The sequence below is a fragment of the Vipera ursinii genome (genome assembly GCF_947247035.1).
Source record: "Vipera ursinii genome assembly, chromosome: 2".
Taxonomy (NCBI): domain Eukaryota; kingdom Metazoa; phylum Chordata; class Lepidosauria; order Squamata; family Viperidae; genus Vipera; species Vipera ursinii.
Window position 1 is genome coordinate 98,495,314 of NC_139513.1, and position 20,595 is coordinate 98,515,908.

Sequence of the window (20,595 nt, forward strand, 5' to 3'; positions counted from 1 at the left end):
AAATGATGTTCAAAGCAGTGGAGAGAAAACACAAAGGATATACAGAATGAGGGCAGACAGGAAATGCATGCAGTAAAACATGGCTACTGTCTTGCAGGACAGGGCTAAGATGGTGATTAAGTTTGAACTTGTCACATTTAAAGAGCTAATTCTGTTGTAATTATGAATTATGCTACTAAACGATTGGATGGATGCATTCTTATTGTCAGTAGCAAAGAATCCTGGGTTTTTGGGTTTTTTTTCCATTTCCTAGGTGATTGCTGTACTGGACTTAAACAACATGGCATTGCCAGGACACCAGTTGAATCTTGCAGCTGATCTCAGCATGCAGTAGCCCAAAGAGGCATTGGATTGCAGGAGTTTATTTATACCCAATTCTATTGGCAGTGAGAACACATCATGACTGTAGAGATTATCAAAGGACATCCTAAGTGCTGGTGTCAGCTGTGCCTTGTGATTGCAATTTAGGATTTCTTTCCTTGTGACATATCAAAGACAACTGAAGAACTCACATATTTGTAGAAGTCTTCATACATATAAAATAATAGCAGTGTATATGAAAATCTATTTATGTATTAAATTTATATCCTGCCACAAGAACAAAGATTTTTGGTGGTTCATTAGAAAAAGCAAACATAATATAACAGTACAGTATCTTCTAAACCAGCACATGTGTCTTCTACAGTATTCTAAAATAAGATTAGGTAGGTAGGTAGGTAGGTAGGTAGGTAGATAGATAGATAGATAGATAGATAGATAGATAGATAGATAGATAGATAGATAGATAGATAGATGATAGATAGATAGATCTGTTCTTAAGGAAAGCAAAGTATATTATGAAAACATACATGTTCCACAGTGCAGAAAAAGAAATAATGAAACAAAAATGGTCTTAAGTACTACAATAGGTGTTGAACAAATGGGAAAATTTCAAGGGTTGGATTAAGTATCAAGTTAAATAAAATATAGTGTAATCTATCCTAATCAAAGTGGGACCACTTTTGAATTCTTACTGTTTTCAATAATTTTCTAATTGGGATTAAGTGCTTATCTTACCCTTCATTATAAGTCAAAAATTGGTTGCAGCTCCTTCATTTTTTTTAGGGAAAATGAATATAGTTATTTTTGGCATTATATTTCTCTCTCTTGGCAATATGGCAAGGAAAATTCTGTTTTCTGAGACTTCTTGAGGGAAAGTAGGACTTCTTGGGAGAAAGTAAGATGTTGCGTGAATGATTGAGGATAAAGTGTAAATGCTAAGCATTCTTTTAAGGAGGTTACAGATAAGATGCTCCTGGAAATACAGAATATGATTCATATTCTTGTCCCTGTCATTATTATATTTCAGAATGCTTGAACATCTCCAATTCTAAAGTATATCCAATATGTTGCTAACCTTTCTTGATCAACCTGAGTGCAGAAGGGGGTCTTTAGTCTTGCACAAGTTCTACGGTATGCATACTTGTATAGCAAGAAGAGCAGAAACAAAATAGGAAAAAATGTCCCTGACATTTCTATTAGAGGCTATGGACCAACAATTCAAGAGAGTGACAGTGACTAGGCCCAGACATCAGTTTGTACGTTGGCAAATTCGACAGTCTCTGTGCATGATTGTTGCACGCATGCCTTAAGTTATATCATAACAAGAATACAAATAAATTTCCTTTTAAACCACAATAGTTTGATTAATGATAATTAATCAATAATGATAATTAAAGAGCCTTGGTGGAGCAGTGGGCTAATGCCTCCTTAAGTAACACCAGCTGCCTGCAATTAGTGCAGGTTCGCATCCCACCAGGCTCAAGGTTGACTCAGCCTTCCATCCTTCCAAGGTAGGTAAAATGAGGACCCAGATTGTTGGGGGCAATTAAGCTGACTTTGTAATAATGCCGCTTGGGGTGTGTGTGTGAAAACCCTAACAAGCAGGCATATACATAGAATGAAGGCTACTGCTAAGCTTGTAAGCCGCCCTGAGTCTTCGGAGAAGGGCGGGATATAAATGGAATTAAAATTTAAAAAAAATTGAGAAATTACATTGCTTTTAAACTAGACTTTGTTCAGTATTATGGTATTTACTTCCATGTTGTAAAAAAAAAGATTCAATTGCTTTTCTTTCATATTGAGGCTCTATTAAAGGACAAGAGCAAGCTAAGCTGCTTTTCTTACTCGGCTTGCAATACTGCTTGCCTAATCTTCAGTGTATTAGAGAGCTTCCGAAATTACCCTCAAGTTCAGTGATGAGGAACTAGTAGTGAGACGTCAAGGCTATTTTAATCAGGTAGGTATGCATTTTGGTGATTATTTCTCCTGCACTGGGCAGACTTCAGGTGCAACATTTTTTTCCCCACGCTGATTTCAGTTTTTATTTATCTTCAGTTTTTCTTCTTCCTCCAAGATCTTCTTTCCTCATCTTCTGATCAAATGCTTTGATCATAATCATAGAGAAGAAGAGGACTAATGGTTTACTATTATGGGACACTGCGTCATGGGACACTTGCATTCCAAACTAAAATTGGAAACCAGTGACAGTCCCATTTTTTGCAAGAAGCCAACTGTAATCTAAGGTTATCCTAGACAAGAGAAGCAAGATGCTGATGGGGAAGAATAGTATTCTGTCTCTTGCATTTCTGCAGATAACAAAAATTGATCGTCGGTTTTTTTAGAGATACTTGGAAAAACTCAAAACAGTTGGTTTTTCATATGCTCACTTGATCTTATGATTAGACAGTACAAAATAAGTGCATTTGCTTTCTCTCTGGTTTAGAATATTGCATCTGTGGGGGGGGGTGTATGTATGTGTGTGTTCATGAATGTTAATTGATTGGGCAGTGATTTAAATGCTACTACTGATTATTACAGAAACAAAGAATGCAGATTACTTACTGATAAAAAAACAAACAAACGCTGAACCTTCCTTGCTGAAGTCACTGAATGTGGAAGGAGTACTATACAAGTTGTGATCAGGAACAGTTATTGCTTGTTATGTTTTGTAAACCTCAGCATGAACAAAAGAGCTTCACTGTTGAAATAAGAATTGGACATCATTTTCCAGTCTGGACAAGTGAGCTGAGTTAGAATGAAGGTTTGGGGATTTAGGTTTCCCCTTGTAAGGATTAAAATTACTTTAACAATTAGCAGTAAAGCTACACAAACTATGTTTAAATACCACTCTATATAGCTAGCTTCATATAATTTTAAAAATATTCATATGCTCTCCCAGAATCAAATAATATTCAGCTATTAGCAGTGCTATATAGCACCAGTTTGCATGAACAATTATTTAGGCAGGCCTTAATGTTAAAACGTAAAAATGCAAGTAGAAAAATAGGGACCACTACGGTGGGAAGGTAACAGCGTTCCATGCGCCTTTGGCGTCTAGTCATGCCGGCCACATGACCACGGAGACGTCCTCGGACAAGCGCTGGCTCTTCGGCTTTGAAACGGAAATGAGCACCGGCCCCTAGAGTCGGAAATGACTAGCACGCATGTGCGGGGGAACCTTTACCTTTAATGTTAAAACAGTTCTCGTCTCCCTGCTTTCTCTTCATTCTGAATCCTTAAAGGTAGAAATCTCCAACATAACCCATGACTTATCATAAGCTTAGCACTAATGGTGCAGTGCCGCGTTACTCTGACCTTGGTTAGTTGCTTTGTGTTGAACGTTAATGCAGTTGTGTATCCCTTGAGAATGTAGTAGAAGTAGGGCTGGGTCTCAGCTGCTGTCTGTGATTGACTGGATATTTTTAGCTCAGTTCTTAGAGTGTAGATTGCCTTATGTGCGCCAGCCATTGATTTTGCTCTATTATTCTTGTGTTTTGGCTAGGTTTGAGGAGAAGGAAAAATTACAATGGATTGTTAGAGCCTTTATTGACTAGGTGTCTAGAGAAACCTGTTTCTGTACAAAGAGATTGTCACCAGGGATAAGGAAATATTGAAGTTTGAAGGGATTGCCTTTTAATACCTTGAGTGTGGCAGAGCTACATTTAGGTGAAGGATGGACCTTTGGGGTGAAAGGTCTCAGGAGGAAAAGAAAAGCTAAAAAAAATAAAAGCCAGAAAGAATGGAAACAATTGTTATGTCTATTGAATCAAAGTCATGAACTTCAAATGCTTCCATGCTTCTGTTCTGACTGGGCTTATACAGTGCTATTTAAAAGTTTATGAACCATTTTGAAATTTCAATATTTCTACCTAAATATGACCAAAAGCGGATCTTTTTTTCTACACAAATCCTATAACTAGATAAAGAGAACTAAATTAAACAAATGAGTCCAAAACATTATATTTGTTCATTTATTTATTGAGGAAAATTATCCAAAGTTACATATTTGTGTGCAGCAAAAATATGTAAATCTTTGCTTTCAGTAAGTAGGGCACCTTCCTTGACCAGCAATGAATGCATCAAAACATTTCCAATAATTGTTGATCACCCCTGTACATCAGCTTGAAGGAATTTTAGCCCATTCTTCCTTACAGAACAACTTTAACTCAGAAACATTGATGTGCTTCATTGCTTGAGCTGCCCACTTCAGGATCTTCCACAACATTTTTATAGGATTAAGGTCAGGACTTTGACTTGGCCCTTCCAAAATATTATTTTTCTTCTGCTTTAGCCATTTTTTGGTCATACAACTTGGGTCTTGTGGATTGTTGCCTTGCTGTGTGACCCACTTGCTCTTGAGCTACTGTTCATAAAAACATACATGTCTTTGAATTTGCTAGTACCATTCAGAATTCATAGTTCCAGCGACGTTGACAAGCGATCCTGGTCCATAGGCAGCAAATCAGGCCCAAATCATGATACTGCCACCATCATGTTCACAGACAGGATAAGGTTCTTATGGTGGGATGCAGTGATTATCTTTCACCAGTGCAATATTTTTCATTCAGAAAATTACATTTTCTATTCTTTCAGTAGCCTTCTGGCTTAGCCATATGGTTAACCCTGACAATTGCCAATGCAATAGAGGCCTTTAATTCCTTAGATGTTACCCTGTAGTTCAATGAGACCTCCTGGTGTATTGCACCTTTTGCTCTGGGTATAATTTTGGTTGGTCAACCACTCCAGGAGAGGATAACAGTGGTGTTGAAATGCCTCTGTTTGTGCACTTTTTGTCTGGCAGTGAACTAGTGAAGAACAAACTCTTTGGAAATAGTTTTGTAACCTTTCCCAGCCTGGTGAGCATCAACAACTTTTTCAGAATCCTCAGGAATTTCCTTTGTTCAGGCCATGACATAGTTCCCCATACCTGTGTTGTGAAGATCATAATTTGAAAGTGAAGTTTGAGAACTCTTTAAATAAAGTTGAACCTCCCACATTCACACCTGATTGTGATGTCTTTGATTGAAACAGCTAAGTCAATTTAATTTTTCAAATGAACTACTGATCCTTAGAGGTTCACATACTTTTTGCATACGGATATAGGTAACTTTGAATCATTTTCCTCAATAATTGAACAAATATAATGTCTTTGATTCATTTCTTTATCTACGTTTAGAACTTGTGTGGAAAACATATCATGTTTAGGTCATCTTTATGCAGAAATATCTGCATAAAATGGGATTATCAACTTTTAAACACTACTGTAACTACGTGGACCCTCTAAGATTTTCCCTTTTTCCTTACTGTTGTGGTAAGATTATTTGTTTGTTTGTTTGTATTGTGCAAATTATTGTACAATAATTTGTAAAAATTATTGGCCACCCATCTTAACCTCAAGGTAATTCTTATTATTCTTTTAGGGCCACATTGTGCTTTTGAAGACTGGAGTGGTTTCTCTTAAGAAATAAAAACTGATCTGGAACTCTACTTTTTGTGGAGCAGTAGTTCACAACCACCATTTCACTTTCCCTAGTTGTTTATACTGGGAGTTCTAGTCCAACACATCTGGAAACATCAATTTGGGGAAGACTATTCTAACACATGTCTTTGTGGCCAAGGGAATTTCCTATGTATTATTTATGTTATTTAATTAAATCTCCTCCTCCCCCTCCTCCACTACCACCACACACATTTCTTTTCAGCTTGAAAGCTATCCAAAGCATCTACCATTCAGCCAATGAAATCAATGCTGTTCCTGCCCAAAGAGTTAACCATTGAAAATGATGTGGTGTAGACGGTTCTTTGCAGGCAATAAGGGAGACGGAAGGTTCCAAACAGAAACATGCTTTATTGGAGTCAAGCAGAACAGAACTGAAACAGAGGGTGCTGCGCAGCTACTTATACGGTTGGCCACTAGGCGGTGGCCAATAGGTTTAAAGTAACCCGTTCCCGCTCCAAATCTACCAATGATCTTCCTGGAGACAAGAAGTCTGGCTTGATCCGTAGCCGTTAGACAGACACGCCATTGAGTAACCGTTAAGCAGCATTTAAACAGACACGTGAATCAGTACAAGCAAAAACCCCAATACATTACAAGTGGTATGATAGAAGATGAGGGAAAGCAAAAGAATTTTTTTAAAAAATGGAGCCAATTCTTGAATCACAATTTTTTAAAACATCCAGTTGAAAAAATATCTCAGGAAAAAGAGGATCAGAATCTTTTATTGCCACCTGCTGCAATTTCTCCTTTTCATTTAGGAGTAACTCTTTTTTTGGGGTGGGGAGGGACATGTAATTCTGTTTAATGTATAATGTAACATTGAAAGCCCTTTTTAATTTGAAAGATTATGCTAAAAGGTGATTGGAGGCGGTTCTGTTTCTGTGAGCAGGCACAGACTTTAAAATGTCATGCTATTTGTCACTAATAACTCCTCCCTCTGTTCCCCCCCCCCCCGCTGAAAAAGAAAGAAAACATCAGAACTGTTTTCAGGAAGTCTTGGCCTCCTGAGACTAGGAAACAGTGGGAATGTATTTCTAAGAACAAAAAATTGTTAAATTTTGACTCTCCATAATGTTATAGCCATGTAAATGTAGGAAATACAAAACTAATATATTTTTGAAAAAATTGGCCAATTCTGCAGCATTATTCCCAAATGGAAATACTAGTAGCAAGCATTTTATTTGGCTTTATTGTAGATTTCTTTTTAGAATCTACACATGCATTTAAAGTAAATAATCAGTAGTAGTCATATTTTTCCATGTATCTAACTGCCAATAATCTGGAGATAATCTAGGAAAACATAATTATAGTAAAAAAAAATCTGAAACCCCATGATTTTTTTTTAAAAAAAGAGGGGTGGCAATGCCCTAATTCAGCACATTGCTGGCCTATTTAAATTTGCATTCAAAGTGACCTGGAAAAAGACTTTTGATAGTTTGCAAAATAATAATTCTTCCTTTTTACTCCATTACTCATGAATTTGACCTGAAATATGCCTGGACTATATTTTATGTTACTGTATTTTTAGTTGCAAAATTACTGGGTTTCTCAATTACATATGCATTAGCAATATGTGTCTCCTATGGATATAACAGGTAGAAAACAATCTATTTGCCTCTGGCCTAAAAAGTAAGTCTAACACTAGGCAACTTCTCAAAAGCTCTACTTGGCAGCTAAATGATTCAGTTTCTGTAAAGCAGTGCTATTATATGTTGTCCTTGCTCTACTGCATGTTGCCCTTTTCAACCCCCCAAAACATGTCTAATGTCAAGACGTGCGATGGAGGCTGCACATGTGTGAATACATACTGAACTTTCCCCAACATATACTGTATATGCACATGAAACCTCTCTCATCCAGCAGTTTTAAGAAAAGGTTTCTCTACTGCTTTTAGCAAGTGAGAAAATGTTATGCAGCGTGGATTGACCAAATGCACTGTTTCATAACAAGATCAAGCTTTTGTAAATCCAAAGGTTGTGGTAAGATATTTGTCCTCACGTGTCCTCTTTCTCAGCCTAGCTAGAGAAAAGGGTAGCAGCATGGTTGTCAAATGCAGGAGAGGTCTTTGAAAGTTGGCATATACCACAAATTGCTCATCTCTGTTTAAAGCTTGCTTAGAAATACCGTTGTTTTTGTAGGGCTGTCATTTGTGGCTTCTCTGCCGCTTATGAGATATTAGTGTGATATTGCCTGTTTCTATTTTTATATTTTTATTGATCACATTTTTGTGCTGTTAAACTGTGTTTTTTTAAAAAAAATAAAAAAGAGCCAATAATAGCTTATAGTTATTTAAAGGCTTCTTTTGTTCTGGGAAGGCTTGTTCTTTTTGCACTTTTGAGGGTGGGAGTGGTGAATTGAGCACCCCAAAACTTTTAATGTCTTATATGTACAGCAGCAAGTGTACAGTAATACAATATAATGCAGTAATGCAAGTGTATTATTTGGCATGAAGAAATCAAGAATTTGTAGGCAGGATAAAGTGGGCTCAGAATTTTCAAGAAGTTATAACAATGGATACTTGGGAAAAGATCTGGGTTAGAAACGTAAAATTTACACAGGCCCAAAATTTAAGAGACAATTTTTTCAAATGTTTTATAAGTGGCACTTAGATCCTAAAAAATTAGCAAGTATGTATCCGAACTGCCAGCCCAAATGTTGGAGGTATGGTTGTGAGGATGCAACGTATTTTCATATATGGTGGACTTGTAAAAAGGTTAAAGCTTTTTGGATTAAAATTTGGTGGAATATGCAAAAGATATTTAAGAAAAGGATAAAGTTTTCTCCGCAATTGTTTTTATTGGGTATTATTACAGATACTACTGTTATAGATACTAAGTTGATGTTGAATTTAATTACGGCAGCGAGACTTTTAGTAGCGCAATATTGGAAGAAGGAAGAGCTGCCGACTATAGAAGAGTGGACTTTAAAAGTTTCTAACTTGGCGGAAATGGCAAAGATTTCAGCGTATTTGAAAGACCAGTCGCAACAGAGATACATTGTGGTATGGAGGAGATGGATTGAATATATTCAGAATAAATATGGGACTAAAAAGTTTCATTTAGCATTTGAATAAGTAGTGGATCTATATGATGTATAACTAGTTAGTAGTTATTTTATTAATATTTTGACGACGGAGAGTTAAAGTGCGACAGAATTTAATATTTTATTGTTATTAGCATATTTTAGATTATGCTTGTTTGTATTTTTATACCCTGTATTCAGCTCTGGGAAGTCGGGGAGGGGGGGAGGGGAGGGGAGGGAGGGATTGGGGAGGGGGAGGAGGGTTTTTTTTTGTATTTAAGAATGTATTGTAAAACTTTTCAATAAAAAAATTTTAAAAAAGAATCTGTAGGCAGGCACCATAAATTGCAAAACTCACTGTTCTTTTTCTTTCTTTCTTTCCTTCATAGTATGAAGTCTCTGGTGAAGAACACCTTTATTCTGATTTCCCAGAGATTGATTTGTCTCCGCTGGATACCAGTGACTTTGACTCAGCCAATTGCTTCAGCGAGTTCCAGTGGTGGTGTGAGCACTCTGAAACAGAATCCAGTCAGTACAGCACAGATGACTCTGAGCTCTTTCAGGTACCCTATTATCAAGAGATCCTCTGTTACAGAGGGGAGTCTGCTTTCCCTTCTTTTAAGAAGTGTGTCGCCTGAGATCCCCGAGTGCATTCAGCTCCTGAAAACCTTGGGTGCATGCAAAAAATTGCTACCAAATTGTAATTTTAAGTGTGACAGAAGTGGAGAATGATTAAATACAAGGGAAATAATCGTGTTAACTGCATTTACTTTAATCTCAATTGAGTTAAATATCCATTCCAAGTTGCTGATTACCCCTGCAGGAAAAGCTGCTAAGGGACAAAATACAAGTAGTCCTCACTTAACAAGGGCAGTTTGGGACCAGCAACTATGCGCAGTGCAGTTGTAAAGTAAAACATCACAAGACCATTCCTGGCTTAACAGCCATTTGTTTAGTGACCTTTTCAAGTTACAGTGGCATTGAAAAAGTTACTTACGACGGGTTCTCAGGCTTTCAACCATTGCAGCATTCCTGTGGTCACATTATCAAAATTCAGACACTTGGCAACTGACATGTATTTATGATAGTTGCAGCATCCATGATCATGTGATCACCATTTGCAACCTTCCCAGATGGCTTCCAATAAGCAAAATCAATAAGGAGTACCGGGATTTCCTTAACGATTTTTGTTATTCATTTAACAACTACAGGTGATTCACTTAATAATCGTGCCAAAAAAGGTCATAAAATCAAGCATTAACTCATTCAACAACCGCCTTGTTTAGCAGTAGAAATTCTGGTCCCAATTGTAGTCATACATCAAGGGCTACTTGTATTTAAATCAATTTAAGTGCAATTAAGCTGGGATTTGATATTTAACTTTCTGAGGTGAAAGGAAGATCATAACTTACAGTGTATTGGTTCTCTCTGGTTTACGTATATCAGGGGTGTCAAACTGGCAGCCTGTGGGCCGGATGTGTCATGCGCAGGCCACAGCCACCCCGGCTGCGCAAAAGCAAAAAACCTTCATGATACATCATGGGACGCAATCGAGTTTGACACCCATGATTTATATATTTTAAATTGCTGTCCATATTTTCTTACTCAGATAGACCTGGGAGTTGGAGCTAAGAGTTTCATTTGCAGGAGTGTTTTCAGAGAGAAGATTCAACATGTTTGTTCAACCTATTGTTTTAGACCAGACATGTCAAACACAAGGCCCGGGGGCCAGATCCGGCCCGCGAAGTGGTTTCATGCGGCCCGCGAAGCCATCCTGGAAACAGTGAGGGAACGGCCCCCACTGCCTTGGCCCTGGCCCAGAGACCCTCCTCCTGCCAGAGACCCTCAGATCTGTCCCACTCCTGCCCAGGCCCCCATAGGCACCCTTGATGCAAATGATGAAGAGCTGACCACGCCCACCCAGTAGGCCATATGCACTGTAGCCACGCCCACCCAGTAGGCCACGCCCACCCAGACCATACCCACCTGGCCCCCTGAGGGCAACCGCAATGCTGATGCGGCCCTCAATGAAATTGAGTTTGACACCCCTGTTTTAGACCTTTGGTGTCTGCGACAATCTATCTTATATACATAATCTTTATAAAGATACCAGGTAAAGTCATTTGGAATTTTGTAGTAAAGGTATTCCATAGGGTTTTTGTTTTTTTCATGTTATTTCATAGAGTGGAGATGCCTATTTCCATCATGGGTTTGGGAGATGTGTAGAAAACTGGAAGGGAATCCTTATAAAATGAGGATTGCTGAGTAATGCAAAAGGACCTTGGTGTATAACTTTTTTTTTTTTTTGGATAGAGCTCTGTGTCCTTTGTAAAGAAAGGTACACAATGTAAGACATAATTTTGGATCCAGTATTTTGCATCTTTGGTGCATGCTCTGTGCTCCTTTATTTATTTCAAAACCATTAAGCGCTTGCTGTGTCACCATCCTTCTTCGTTCAGAGCATCAGGTGATGCCTTTAATTAGAAGAATAGACTAGATCAGGGGTAGGCAACCTTGGCTCTTTTATGACTTGTGGACTTCAATACCCAGAATTCCTGAACCAGCCATGCTGACTCAGGAATTCTGGGAGTTGAAGTCCACAAGTCATAAAAGACAAGGTTGCCTACCCCTGGACTAGATGGAGGACAGACTTCCTTGACAGAGATCTCACTTCAGAACATACTCTAAGGACAAAGGTGACTTGTGCTAACCATGTCTACTTTTGAGTACCAAGTTAAAATATTTCTGTGTCTGGATATTTCAAACTTGACTGCAGCTGTCCTGGTTGACTTCAGCTGTTTGGTGAATTTTGGTTTAATTCCTTGAATGAGAATATACAGTATAATGTTATAACTGTAATCTTACCATATATGTAATTACATGCTTATATATCAGTGTACAAACCCAGCTGTTTTAGGAATTCTTGCAAATATCTTTTTTCACTCAACCAAATTTAAAGAAAAGAAACCCCCTTATCTGCCTATATATAGCTTACTCCTAGCTTAGTTATGCATCTCTTTTAACAGAAGCACCAGGGAAACTCGCACTTAATGGCTTCATAACCCTATTAATTCCTTATTGTACAGGCTGGTGTTTTGTTTTTTTTCCTAGATCAGTATGAGGAAAATGAGGAAAAGTGGCTGTGGATGGGGAGGGGATCCAGGCTATTAATATCTTTTCTGCACATGATTAGTGCTCCATTAATTTTCACATGGTTTCTAAATGGAGCAAGTATAGTAAAGCTAATGAGGTGGAAGAGTAGGAGAGGGCTACCGAGCCAATCCTCTTGTGATCTATTATTGAAGGGAAATTACAGGATGGTGCCTGGTGCATCCAGCTTGTTGGTTTTTGTTTTTTTTTAAAGCTGAGGGATTATTCTGTTGTAGGTGGGGAAAACTAAAGTGAGAAGGATGCAGAGAAGGCTGGTGCAGGGGGAGCACTTATGTGGGGGGAGCATAAGTTATATGACCCAAGTATGTTAATTTCCATCCTGCAGAAAGCTGCTTTATTTGATCCCCCAGCTTCAGCATTACCTTTACGTCTCTGTGCATGTGGATATTTATAGATGAGGCTCTCTGTGTGTGTTGCTTCCACAGTACTTTCTAAATATATGTGGTCCCATTATACAAGTAATGAGTTAAGATGTGGTGCTGGGTGGATGGAGCAATAATGAGCCAGTGAAGATTAAAACCATATTACATACCTAGGGTTATGAGAGGTTGTTTTTTTTACAGAACCCATAGCGTCCCCTTCCTTTGCTGGCTTTCACAAAGTGGTGCAATATTTCACATTTGGATGTACTGTATTCACACTACAATTAGTACTTCTATAATCAGGGTGTGTTGTGAGTGATTGCAATAGGAGTCAGATGAAAAGTAATGCTTCTACCACAATAACTCAGGTTTAAATAGGGATGTTTTAATATACGAAAGGGAAATAATCCCTGAAATGAGCTATTTTGTTACCTTATATTTACTTCTTCACATAATCACCACTGTTTGCTATACATTTCTGCCAATCATAAGCAAACTTCATAAAGCCATCATGAAAAAACTCTACATGTTTTCTCTTCCACCACATCCAGATAGTTCCTTCAACCTCACTGAGTCACATTCCCAAACATAGTGTTTCTTAAATTTTGGGAAAAGATAGAAGTTGTATGACACTATCTTGGATTGCATGCCGGATGGTGTAAGATAAGATGCAACTTCATAATTGCCTCTTGACTGGTGAGGTGTGAAGCATAGGATTGTCATGTTGCAGCAAAAAAAATGTTTGTGTTTCCAAATTTTGTTTGTTTCAAAGCTTTGAATGTTGCAATATAACACTATGAGTTAATAGTGGCCGTAGGTTCAAGGAAATCCATAGAAATAGCCCTCTCTGCCAGATTTTGACTGTTTTTCTGATGATATTCTGTAGATTAATGCTTCATTTCTGGGTCATAACAATGGGCCCCATGTTTTGTCAGATATCAAGCTGTGAAGTGTTTCTTCATTTTCATTCTTGTAGCATGACAACAGCAGCTGGCAAATTTCAACTCTTAAAGCTTTCTCTACCATCACCCTGTGAGGAACCTACCTTGCTGCAAACTTTCTGATTTTAAAGAACATCAATAATGTGACCCCACACATTCCTGTGAATTGTCAAACTTGACAGCCCTTTCCCTTTGAATGATATGCCAATTGCCCTTAATCAGTTAATCAAACTTTCTCATGTGAAATTTGGTTGCTGTCATAAGTTGTCCACTTGGTACTTGATATGCATATCAGCTCTTTCTAGTTCACCATATTTACAGCATATTTTTGACCCAATGATGCATTTTATTTATGCATTTATTTGATTGAATTTTTGATGTCAAACAGCTCCGACTCTGGGCAGATCTCACACACACACACACACACACACGTATGTATGTATGTATGTATGTATGTATGTATGTATATATATATAATATGTATGTAAATTTTTTGACTTGCTAACAAAGAATAAAGCCAAAAAATTTACACAAATATGAGCTGCCACTGCTGTGGTTACTGCCTGTAGATGGCCTTGGTCTAGGGCTGTCCCGTGTCTGGGACCAAGCAAGTGTATGCTGAATGCTTAACAAACATTTAACATAATATATATATATATATATATATATATATATATGTATGTATGTATGTATGTATGTATGTATGTATGTATGTATATGTATATGTATATGTATATGTATGTATATATATATATAGTTATAGTTATAGTTATAGTTTATTTGATTTATATACCGCCCTTCTCCTTGGTAGGGACTCAGGGCGGTTCACAGGGCATATATAAAAAGAAAGACAATACAAAAATTAAAAAAGGATTAAACCCATGCCCAATTAAAAACAGTAATACAAATTTAAAAAACAATTAAAAACCCATAATCCCCCATCAGGCCAGACCAGCTAATTCGAACAGGTGGGTCTTCAGGCCCCGACGGAAAGTTCGGAGGTCTGGTGCCATCCGGAGCTCCACCGGCAGTTGATTCCATAATGCCGGAGCACCCACAGAGAAGGCCCTCCCCCTGGGGGCCACCAGTCGACATTCCCTGACTGGCGGCACCCTGAGGAGGCCCTCTCTGTGGGAATGCACAGGGCGGAGGGGAGTCGATGCCGGCAGCAGGTGGTCCCTGAGGTATCCCGGACCCATGCCATGTAGGGCCTTAAAGATCGTAACCAACACCTTGAACCTCACCCGAAAGACAACTGGTAACCAATGCAGCTCGCGGAGCAAAGGTGTAACATGGGAGTACCGGGAAACTCCCAAGACAACTCTCGCGGCCGCATTCTGTACCAGTTGGAGCCTCCGAGTGGTCTTCAAGGGAAGCCCCATGTAGAGAGCATTACAGTAGTCAAGGCGAGAGGTCACGAGCGCATGAGTGACCGTACACAGGGCATCCCGGTTCAGATAGGGCCGCAACTGGCGCACCAGGCGAACCTGGGCGAAAGCCCCCCTAGTCACAGCCACTATATGATCTTCCAGGGTAAGCCGTGAATCTAGGAGGACTCCCAAGTTGCGAGCCCTATCCACGGGGGGTAAGAGCTCACCCCCCATAGAAAGAGATGGATCATTTTGAATGTCCCGGGATGCCGGAATGCACAGCCACTCAGTCTTGTCAGGGTTGAGTTGAAGTCTGTTCCTCCCCATCCAGACCCGAACCGCCTCCAGGCAACGGGACATCACGGCGAGGGCATCACTGGGGTGGTTTGGGGTCGAAAAGAAAAGTTGGGTATCATCGGCATACTGATGATACCCAACTCCAAAACCACGAATGATCTCACCCAGCGGTTTCATATAGATGTTGAACAGGAGAGGCGAGAGAACCGACCCCTGTGGAACTCCACAAACGAGAGACCTAGGGGCCGATCTCTGCCCCCCTGCCAACACCGACTGCGAGCGTCCCAGGAGATAGGAGGAGAACCACTGAAGAACTGTGCCTCCCACTCCCAATCCCCTGAGACGCCGCAGCAAGATACCATGGTCGATGGTATCGAAAGCCGCTGAGAGGTCTAATAGGACTAGGACAGAGGAATATCCCCTATCCCGCGCCCTCCAGAGATCATTCACCAGAGCGACCAATGCCGTCTCCGTGCTGTACCCGGGCCTGAAACCCGATTGGTAGGGGTCCAGATAATCCGCTTCATCCAGGACCAGAGGGAGCTGATGCGCCACCACACTCTCAACAACCTTCGCAAGAAAGCGAAGGTTGGAGACTGGACGAAAGTTGTTCAAAACGGCTGGGTCCAGGGCAGGCTTCTTGAGGAGAGGTCTCATCACCGCCTCCTTCAAGACGGTGGGGAAATAACCCTCTCTCAGAGAAGCAGATATAACCGCCTGGAGCCAGCCTCGTGTCCTCTCCCTAGCTGCATAAACCAGCCAGGAAGGGCACGGGTCCAACAAACATGTGGAGGAGCTCAGCCTCCTCATAATCCTGTCCACTTCATCAGGGGTCACAGAATCAAACTCTTCCCAGATAACATTGACAAGACCGCCCGTGTCCTGATCGCCTGACTCTGCCCAGCTGGAGTCCAAACCGGTCCGAATCCGAGCGATTTTATCCGACAGATATATGTTTGTGTGTGTGTGTGTGTGTGTGTGTGTTAAATGTTTGTTAAGTATTTAGATTACCTTGCTAGGCCCCAAACATGGGACAAATCTTATTTCCTGTTTCAGCCTAACCCAAGGCCATCCACAGGCAGTGGTCACAGTAGTGACAGCTCATATTTGTGTAAATTTTTTTTGATTGCTAACAAAGAATTAAAGGGAGACTGATATGCATTTCAAACTTATTTGTTCTCATCAGTCAGCCATACCCTTCTGAGATTCGAACCTGGGCTGATTGCACATTAGGGAATTGTTTTAACCCCTAGGCCACAGGCTCTCTCTCTCTCTTTGTTAGCTGAGAAGCAAGGGAGATATGTGTTAAATGTTTGTTAAGTATTTAGATTACTTTTCTAGGCCCCAAACATGGGACAAATCTATATATATATATATATCTCAGCACATAATAAATATGAATTGGGGGAATCCACCCACCCTTTCCCCAAGGCCAGGGCAAATTACCAGTGCAAATGTCAGCACAGTCATCAATATAAACAACCTGCATTTGCTGATGAATTTTAATTGGGGGGTGGGGGGCTCTTTCAGCAGACTAATAACCAATCATGATTAAAGTACACTGAGTATTTAATACAGGATTCCATTTCATGAATAAATAGCAAGATAACCTTTTCTCACAGCAACTTCCCACCGACTGAAAAGAGCAGATGCTAAAGAACACGTCACAACTTCTAACGTGTCATTATTGCCATCTGTTGGTGACCTACAACATTGGAACCATTACTTTTCATTTGCTCCTCCTACCTTCAGTTTTCCTGTGGTTAAATCCTGTACGGTTTAATGTGTTGTGAGAACATCAAAATGTGTCACTTGACTTAGTAAATGTCATAAAGAGGTTGTATATTATAAATATTTATTACACAAGTTTATGTGGTTTCCCAACTCAAACCCAGGTGACTCCGGATGGCTCACATCATTAAAAATCTACAACATTAAAACCTCACCCCCAGCCCCATAGCAGCAACAACACTATCAAACCAACTATTTACTTATTAAACAAATGTATGTGACTATCTACTCCTCCAAGGAAAAGTGTTGAAATTAAAAGGAAATCTCTCCACTACCGAATATATTTCAAAGACCTGGGAGTAGGGAACATTTCCTGCTATACTGAGTGACCGCCATGGCCAAACCAGGCCATATCTATGATTGCCTCGCTGGAATACTGGGCATTTTCTAATGAAAATTGATGGGTCTTTATGTTCCCCAAATAGGGTATAATTTTATGATCTACTGACCGAATTTGGGGTTGCCAAAGTTAAGTGTTCTATGGAAAAGTTCCTCACACAATATCTTAAAGTTGCACGGCTGACACAGTACCTTCAAGTTGTAGTCAAACTCATTGCCAAGCTGCTTTCCTTGAGCCAGGCTTCTGTTAGGACCCAGGGGTCTTCAAACTTGGCCCTTTTATGATTTGTGGACTTCAATTCCCAGAATTCCTCCGCCAGCATGCCTGGCTGAGGAATTCTGGGAGTTGAAGTCCACAAGTCATAAAAGGACCAAGTTTGAAGACCCCTGGGTTAGGCATTCACTAGCTCAGGGGTAGGCAACCTCGGCTCTTTTATGACTCATGGACTTCAACTCCCAGATTTCCTGAGTCAGCAGGAGGAATTCTGGGAGTTGAAATCCATAAGTCATAAAAGAGCCGAGGTTGCCTACCCCTGCATTAGCTCCATGCAAGCAAATGTTTGGTTTTGTCCTCTTGCCATGATAGAAGTGATGCCTCTTTCTCCCACATGAAAGCTAAACTAGACAATGAAATAAAAGCAGAGTTCCTGATTCCTCTTTGCTACTTCACCATATTTTTAGTCTGCAAAGGGTTGATTAATCAGACTGCACATTGCTGGTACACAAATTACAGGTCAGTTATTTTTCTGTAGGAACAACCTGGAAAGGCTGTTGCTTTCTTTTCCAGAATATCATCATTTTTTTACAAATCGCAATGAGAATGTTACAAACACTCTTCAGCTCAGTCGTTTTGGAGGGGGGGGGCGGTGAGGAGAAGGTACTTCTGCTGTAGTAAGAGCCATTGCTGGATTCTACTGTAGCATCCAGAAATTTTCTTTTTTGTGGTTTTTTTCATGTAAAAGAGAGTTTTAGTCAGCCCTTCTCAGGGAATAGCAATTCTAAAAATGCATCAAATAAAAACAGCATAGAAATGTGGTAATTGGAGCCCCTCTGGTTACTGCTGAGTGTAATTACAGTAGGAGGCCTGACCAGCTGCAGTGAAGCTTATCCAAGCAACCTCTAAATGATCTGCTGCAGAAGCCGACTATATGTGCAAACAAGGAATGCAGTTTTAATTTCCTGAAATGGCTGAAAGTTGTGGAGGAATGAATGAACAACTTACACTCCCACAACATAAATACACATGGTAAGAACAACAGTCTTGCTCTGGATAAGTGCAACAAAGCTGGTCTGGATAGCTACAGGGAAAAATAACCTTCAATTGGCATATTAACAAAATAGTGCAAATACATGGGTGCTGATTCACTCATTAATGCTCAAAGGGCATTCCACAGTTTGAAATACCCAAACCTGCCAATTACCTATTAGTCCAGCACATGTCAAGCCATAGGGCTTGGGCAGAAGCTTTGTCTAACCCAGGGGTGTCAAACTCAATTTCATTGAGGGCCGCATCAGCATTGCGGTTGCCCTCAGGGGGCTGGGTGGGTATGGCCAGGGTGGGTGTGGCCTACTGGGTGGGCGTGGCCAGCTCTCCATAGTTCGCATCAAGGGTGCCTATGGGGGCCTGGGCAGAAGTGGGACAGATCTGAGGGTCTCTGGCAGGAGGAGGGTCTCTGGGCCAGGGCCAAGGCAGTGGGGGCCGTTCCCTCACTATTTCCAGGATGGCTTTGCGGGCCACATGAAACCACTTCGCGGGCCGGATCCGGCCCCCGGGCCTTGAGTTTGACACGTCTGGTCTAACCCCACCAGAATCTTCCAGGTAGGTTTTCCTGCTTTATGCTGACAGGAAAAGGGGTTACTGACTCTACCGTCATACAATCCTTGCTTATATTGTTTTGTTCAGTATCCCACTCAATCCCTCCTTGATTTGACTTAATAAGAGCCAAGCCTAGCAGGATGTTGCAAAAGGACCTAGCAGGGTGTGTAAAAAGCTAATATTGCTATTTAGTTCCTACAGTAAAAGAATCTATTTATACACTGTTTCCTGTAACAATTTTTTATGGTGATATGGGTATTTTCACCTTCTAGGATAGAGTCTCCTGGAAGTAACTGAGTGTGGTAGAAGTGCTTATGTTTGGGAAAGTTGTGTTGCATCCTGTAAGGGTTATTTAATATACATACTTCTTTTTGTTATATAGCATAAAGAAAATGGCAGGAAAAAAAACCACACATCATTTGATTACTTGGATAAGCATTTTGTCATAGTTCAAAAAGTGATGTATATTAGTGGATACATATAAACATGACTTTAGTTCTTTTCTGTTCCTTCTTTTAATATAAATATCACCTTAGATTTCAGGACCTGCTGGACTAGTTGTACTATAACTGCTCATTCATTAAGAACTTTAAAAGAGATGTAGTGCCTTCACTTTGCAGCTTTATGCTATTGTTCTAAATGTCCAAAATGACTGACAGACCATCATTGCAGGATGTGTATTTTCCACCCAGGAAAATATAAACAGAGCAAGCCTTTGTGTTTCATAAAGAATGAATGCACAGAGCACCATGAAAATATCCTGCTGATGTCCTCTCCAAAGATGTATTTTGCCAATATTAGAAGGAAAATATCAAAGAATATTGCATTCTTGGTAGTTTTCTTCTTGGTGCTGTCAGGTGTGTGTGTGTGTGTGTGTGTGTGTGTGTGTGTGTGTGTGTGTGTGAAATGTCTTCACTGTTATGGAGTAATAAAGGCTGCAGAGAGCAAAAGATATGCCTAGAGTCATTGAAGATGTTTTACTTCTTTAAATTCAAACTACATATCTAAATATCTGAAAATCAGTTATACGTTTGGCTACTAGAAAGACCCACAGGTATTATACAATATCTACAGTATGATGGTAAATATTATGCAATATACACAGTGCATAGCTTGTTGAAAACAATCCTATATCAGCCCCATAATAAATTAATAAATGTATTTATCAGCAAGAAGGTTATACAGTAAATCCAACTACCTTGCATATTAATTTTGAATTAATAACATCAGTGGGCAAGGCTGTGCCATGTATTTGAATTAGCTTTAACTGGATTAGACTAGGGTATCTAATGTTTTAGACAGCTAAGCTTTTCCCCTGTGCAAATCAGTGCATGTGATATCAGTGCTTCTAGCATTCAGGTTTCAACACTTAATGTGTTGTGTCTCTAGAGCATTCTTTCCATTACTTAGTCTGGTAGGCTGAGGGTCAACTACATATAACTTGAACATGTGATTATCAGCTATGTCCAAATCAGGACCAGAACAAAGGTTAGGACAGAATTGTTCATTCTTTGCCTCTTCTGCAGTTCCATATAAGAATGCAGGAACAATTTACATTGTTGAAAATTATTAATTTGTTTGATTTGATAATGAATGGGATGACAACAGAGGCTGAGAATCTGAAGAGGGTATAGAAGCAACTGCATTTCTTTTGGTAGACCCCTGA

The 20,595-nt window shown here is 39.8% G+C and overlaps 1 protein-coding gene across 1 annotated transcript in view; it reads left to right on the plus strand.

Annotated features, from left to right (window-relative positions):
• The window catches only part of PPARGC1B (PPARG coactivator 1 beta), a gene marked incomplete at its 3' end in the record, with an annotated part of 143,095 nt that overhangs the window by 99,575 nt on the left and 22,925 nt on the right, over positions 1-20,595 (plus strand). Inside the window, exon 2 of the mRNA XM_083353375.1 lies at positions 9,232-9,405. Within this exon, the coding sequence (XP_083209501.1) occupies positions 9,232-9,405 (174 nt within the window). The remainder of the gene's footprint in view (positions 1-9,231; positions 9,406-20,595) is intronic.